Source organism: Bubalus kerabau, chromosome 6, assembly GCF_029407905.1.
Source record: "Bubalus kerabau isolate K-KA32 ecotype Philippines breed swamp buffalo chromosome 6, PCC_UOA_SB_1v2, whole genome shotgun sequence".
Classification (NCBI taxonomy): domain Eukaryota; kingdom Metazoa; phylum Chordata; class Mammalia; order Artiodactyla; family Bovidae; genus Bubalus; species Bubalus kerabau.
In genome coordinates, this window is record NC_073629.1 from 18,278,625 (window position 1) to 18,279,386 (window position 762).

General features: G+C 43.6%; 1 protein-coding gene across 1 annotated transcript; it reads left to right on the forward strand.

The window, feature by feature from the left end:
• The first annotated feature begins 332 nt into the window (after positions 1-332).
• Positions 333-551, forward strand: SPRR2E (small proline rich protein 2E). Its single transcript, XM_055587073.1, has one exon. The coding sequence runs from the start codon at positions 333-335 to the stop codon at positions 549-551; it is 219 nt and encodes a 72-aa protein (XP_055443048.1).
• Positions 552-762: the final 211 nt, after the last annotated feature.

A 762-nucleotide genomic window follows, 5' to 3' on the forward strand; every position in this document is an offset into this window, starting at 1 on the left:
GATTTTAGAACTTGTGATGAACTTTTTTTGAAGATGTTTTAATTAAAAAAAAAAAACAAAACAACTACTGCTGTTTTCTTTCAAACAAACATATTTTCTTTAGAAAATTTGTATGAGCAAAGAGAAGGTTTTCTCTAGGCTGATGAAACAATTTCCTAAGAGAGCAAGAGAAGCCAGAAATTCATTAAACGGGATTAAAGAAATTAAAGCACATTCTTAGAGATTGGCTCCTAGCTGATGGTATTACATAATTTTTGCCATGTCCTTCTTTAGGAATTCCTTCTTGTGAACACTGTCATGTAATTTCTTTCAGATTCTAAGATTCCAGAAAGATGTCTCAGCAGCAGCAGCAGTGCAAGCAGCCCTGCCAGCCACCTCCAGTAGTGTGCCCACCGAAATGCCCTGAGCCTTGCCCACCTCCAAAGTGCCCTGAGCCATGCCCACCTCCAAAGTGCCCTGAGCCATGCCCACCTCCTCAGTGCCAGCAGAAATGCCCTCCTGTGCCACCTCCCCAACAATGCCAAGAGAAGTGCCCACCCAAGTGCAAGTAACAATATCAGCTTTTATCTGGATCAGGAAAGGATAAGGACAGTTGACTCACCTAGCTCCACAGCTCTACCTTTGCCTTCTCTTCAAATCCCATCATGGATACAGAAGGAGCTTCTCCATCCTTCAGCCAGCAATATGCCTGTGGCGATTTCAGACAGCTAGAGGTTTCCTTTCTGAGGTTGCTATACTGCTTTGCTCTTGGAAGTGCCCAAG

Bases quoted from the DNA above. Each gene is read 5' to 3' on its own strand.
- SPRR2E (XM_055587073.1), top strand. From the start codon at position 333: ATGTCTCAGCAGCAGCAGCAGTGCAAGCAGCCCTGCCAGCCACCTCCA.